This window comes from Odontomachus brunneus, unplaced genomic scaffold (genome assembly GCF_010583005.1).
Source record: "Odontomachus brunneus isolate Ranch 3 - 2012 unplaced genomic scaffold, Obru_v1 Obru_scaffold_047, whole genome shotgun sequence".
Lineage (NCBI taxonomy): Eukaryota > Metazoa > Arthropoda > Insecta > Hymenoptera > Formicidae > Odontomachus > Odontomachus brunneus.
Genome location: NW_022639497.1, coordinates 1,623,914 through 1,628,285, shown reverse-complemented (window position 1 = coordinate 1,628,285; position 4,372 = coordinate 1,623,914). Strand labels below are relative to the sequence as shown.

Below are 4,372 nucleotides of genomic sequence, written 5' to 3'. Positions count from 1 at the left end.
TTTTCTGCATTTTCTGCATGTTTTTTGCATATTCTGCGTATTCTGCGCATAATAGACATTTTATGCATATTATGCGCAGAATTGTGCATAATATTTTTCTGTCGCGCATATTACCCATTCCTGCTCCTAACGAACGTAGTAAAGGCGCACTTTGTTAGATAGCGTTTGGAAATGCGCCTAGCTCCGGCCATTGAAATCAGGCTGGTGGCCGCTCTCATGCTTCTCTCTGGTGCAGCAGAAAGTGGATCTGGTTGGCAACAGTGCTTCCACAGTGATTTGCGGAGCTCGCGACACCGGTGCGTACTAGATGTCGTAAGCAGCGCAGTAAGGCGTTCATGACGCCCTGTGTATCGTATATCGAGTATTCGTTTTCTCTCGCTGCAGTTGACGGCAGTGAGAAGAGGTCACCATCCTCGCGCATGTAGATCTCGCGTTCTCATTTTTGCTCGGCGCCGTAGTATTTCGTTAAGAAGAGATCGCGCCTCGCCCGTCTATCTTTCTCGCTCTCTCTCTCTCTCTTTCCTACTTATCGTCTTTCTCGTGTTCTCCTTTTGCCATTTCTACGACACGAACAGGAGCTATCGCCGTCCTCGTCGCTGGAGATGAGAACTCGATCGACGTCTGCTGGCTGACACGTCGCGCGCAGCTTGCTTCGAGAAAGAGACAGCCCGGAACGCGTCCGGCCGCAAGCGAGGTTAGTCCTGTAACGTATATTTATGTAGCGTACGTTTCCGTAAACGCCTCGCTTATCAAAACAAAGCCGCTGTTTTCGCGCGCGCTTCAGCGAGAGTTCGGTACGCCTATTGTGACGCGCGCAGCGGACGTCAGTTGATCTCGCGTAGAGGTTAAGTGAGTCGTCATGAGTTATGCGTGTTATTTCGACGTCGATTCTCGTCGGTTCTAAACGGATTTGCAATTCGATGGACTATTGAACTTTTTGCGGAGCAGTATGGCGAATGCGGCAAGTGCGTGAACATTTTGCCTACGTTGAAAAGGTATGCGGGACGGACGAGTACTCCGCGGAGAAAATAAGCGATTCGTTGAAGACGCCGCAACCTGCAATCATGCAAACGTGATAAAAGTCGCTTTATTGTTTTCGAAATTCTGTTTTTCGGATAAACGATCGCTGTCTTCTGGTCGAAAATGGTGACAAATTTGCTGAGGCGTCATTTGCGCGGAAAAACATTCCATTGATATTTCGTCGCTCCGCTGTCAAGTTTACGTGCAAATTCCATATGAAAGGTATTAATACGCACGCGAATACTCACTGACGCATTGGACATGATCATTAAATATTAGGAGCTGGTAGTGCAATATTGCGTCATAATCGTAAGAATGTGCTAAAAGCTGCGAAACGTCATTTTTGGAACATCTGCACATGTTTAGTGTCTCACGAGAATGAACAGCAACGTCGAAATTTGCAAAATTAGGGAAGACTTCCCTGTATAATATAGGATGCTTTCTAACCTCGAAGCCCGACAGTACGTTTGCGGCGCCAGTTACCGACCGAGTAGACAGCGCTCGTTAATAAAACATCTATATGTATATATATTTTTTTATAAGTTTTATAACATAAATCTCACAAACGCTGTTCTTCATTACAGGAACCGGCCAATATACGGATTCAGAATGAAGGTAACTTCTGAAAACGCGTTTTATTTGCTGCGGCGTACTCATGGTATAGCAATGACTGTACATTTAATGTACTAAAAGCATTCGCAACACAAATTCGCCATAATTAATATGTCAAAAAGAGTTTTCTAAAAGTACTCAATATAACAATGGCACAAAATACCGTAGAGGACACTAAATCCGCAGTAGATAAGACAGAGATATCTGAGACATCAACTCGTACGATTGATAAAGCAGATTCCCGCAACGATAAGGAGAACGTTGATGAAGCAATGGAGACCAACAACGCGGAATCTACTTTCAAGGGAAATCAAGAATCCGAGAAGAATGACAAAATCGATGATCATTCGACCGATACACTTGATTCTAAGAAGCAAGTGAATATTCAAAAAATCGATCTCGTTGAGAAGCCTAGGGAGGAAACTGATTCCGAGAAGGAATCGTCTTCCGGGATAACAGTCGAAACGGAAACCAAAGAAAATGAACCCGAAGATAAGTGTCCCGCGGAAGGAACCAACGATTCGGACGAGCAAGTCAACGCTTTCTGTGTCGAAGCGGAGGAGCAACTAAACGAGATTTTGAAAGTAGTGCAAGAAGATTTGGAGATCGAGTATTTCAAGAAATCGCCCAGCCAGTCCTCGAGCGTAAAGGATGACGAGAAAGACGGTGAACAGCAGACTAATGGCGATGAACAGCAGACAATAAGAACAGAATCAGTTGAAGAGCAAGAGAGCGCGATTGTACGAGACGCAGAAGAGAACAAGGATTCGAGAGAATCCCCGGAAAAGCCGGTGGAGAAACCGGAGGAGGAACCAGGGGAGAACCCGGAGAAAAAGCCGGAGAAAAAGCCGGAGAAAAAATCGGAGAAAAAATCGGAGAAGAAACCGGAGAAGAAACCGGAGAAGAAACCGGAGAAGAAATCGGAAGAAAAGCCGCAGGAAAAACCGGTGGTAAAGTCGGAGGTTGGAATTGTCGGTCCTCCGACCGCTGTGAGCGAGCTCATTAACGAGGAGGAGCTCGGCGGAGGCGATTCGGCCGACCCCAAGGATCACATCGCGGAATGGGTCGAGAAATCGGCGAAAGAGGATACATCAACGCCAGCAAACGCCGAGGACGAGGACGATGTTGCTGAAGGATGTAAACAACGAAGTAACGGGAGCGAAATGGGCGCGAAGTGGAAGAACGAAGATGCTATATCCATATCATCCAGGAAGTCGCAGAAGATCGTCAGTAACATCATCAAGAAGAGCATCAAATGGTGAGTGTTGCATTCGATTGTTGTTGATCAACTCTTTATTTGGTAATGTTGTTCTCAAGCAACATCGATTTCTTATAAGTTATATGTAAGAACGATACATGCAGGATGCATTTATTTAGCTTTGAAGCAACGTTTGGTTATTTGTTCTGTTCACTGTTGTCTCAGTAGCTTTGATTTTTGCCATTGGATGACAAAAATCATGAAAAAAAACACATTTTCAAAATAATGATATCTTAAAGACATTACACTGCATTCAGACAACATCATTTACTTCATTTAAATATTAAAAAATTTGTTCCCTTAAGTTTTTTTTTTAAATCTGCCAAATAAAGGGTTAATATTATTATTACATATTATCATTTAACGACTTGGTTATTCAAGAATTGTGTGCTTTTTTGGCTGCTTATTTACACTTAAGTTATATTTTCAAGTGTATACACTGCAGAATATTGTACACGTTGTGTTTCTATGAAATTGCATTTTTATGTGAACATATAAGCTCTCGTGGAGTCTAGAATCTTTAATAGTACCTCATCGTTGCGCTGGTTAAAACTAGCGACAATGAAGCGGCAAAATAGAAAAATGCGAGACACTATTGCGCGATACACGCTTTTTCGTTCGCGCTTTTAACCGTCGTTACTTCTTCGTCTAATCACATAGAAAAGATAGGAACATTTTCGCAATATCAACACGGATAGGCAATTGATATATTTTTTATGCACTAATACATTGTTAACAAAATACTTTTTTAAATAAGCTAAAGGCAACAATGTGCCTAAACACGTACCTAATCTTGTACAATCTTGTACATTCTTGTTGCTTTGGTCATTAAATGCAAATATTTAAATTTTCTACACAGAATATATATTCAACACACACACATACACACACATATCGCAGTATATATATATATATATATATATATATATATATATATATATATTCTCCTATGTTGAAAGTTAAAATATCCATGTTTGAAAACCAAAACAATAAGAATGTCCAGAGTTAGATACGTGTCCGAACATTGGTACTTTTACTTTACGTAATAGAAACAGTAAACACAAACTTTTTTTTAACTTGGATATGCATAATTAGTCGGCCACGTTTATGTGACTGGTTATTTTCGGAATACCATCAGACGTTTCTGAGCTTTCTATCTCTTATAGAGAGTTCGATTTGATCTTTTATCTTCCTCTTTCTTCTTTGTCTTTCGCGATTTCGATGTCACCGAATAATCGCGCTGTGCCGTGCGAATTTTTGCGCGACTGCCACAATTTCTTTTACCAGCAGATACTTCTGGATGCGTGTGTTTCCTTTTTTCCATCGTGAACGCCAATGGTGACCAAGATTCGTGTTCAGCCGATAAAACTAGGATAAGAAAGAGATAATGTTGACAGGTATGCAAACGCGCGTGAACAACGCGTGAAATCGAGAGAAACAGAGAGAGAGAGAGAGAGAGAGAGAGAGAGAGAGAGAGAGAGA

General features: G+C 41.9%; 1 protein-coding gene across 4 annotated transcripts in view; it reads left to right on the top strand.

The window, feature by feature from the left end:
* Positions 1-280: 280 nt before the first annotated feature.
* Positions 281-4,372, top strand: part of LOC116844809 (general transcriptional corepressor trfA-like) — a 46,057-nt gene continuing 41,965 nt past the window's right edge. The window contains exons 1-2 of one of the 4 annotated variants that reach the window (XM_032816859.1): positions 281-694; positions 1,605-2,890. In XM_032816859.1, the coding sequence (XP_032672750.1) occupies positions 1,782-2,890 (1,109 nt within the window). In that variant the 5' untranslated portion in view covers positions 281-694; positions 1,605-1,781. Of the gene's footprint in view, positions 695-794; positions 996-1,604; positions 2,891-4,372 lie in introns of those variants that run through there. The other 3 variants (XM_032816856.1, XM_032816857.1, XM_032816858.1) reach the window with 3 other exon arrangements.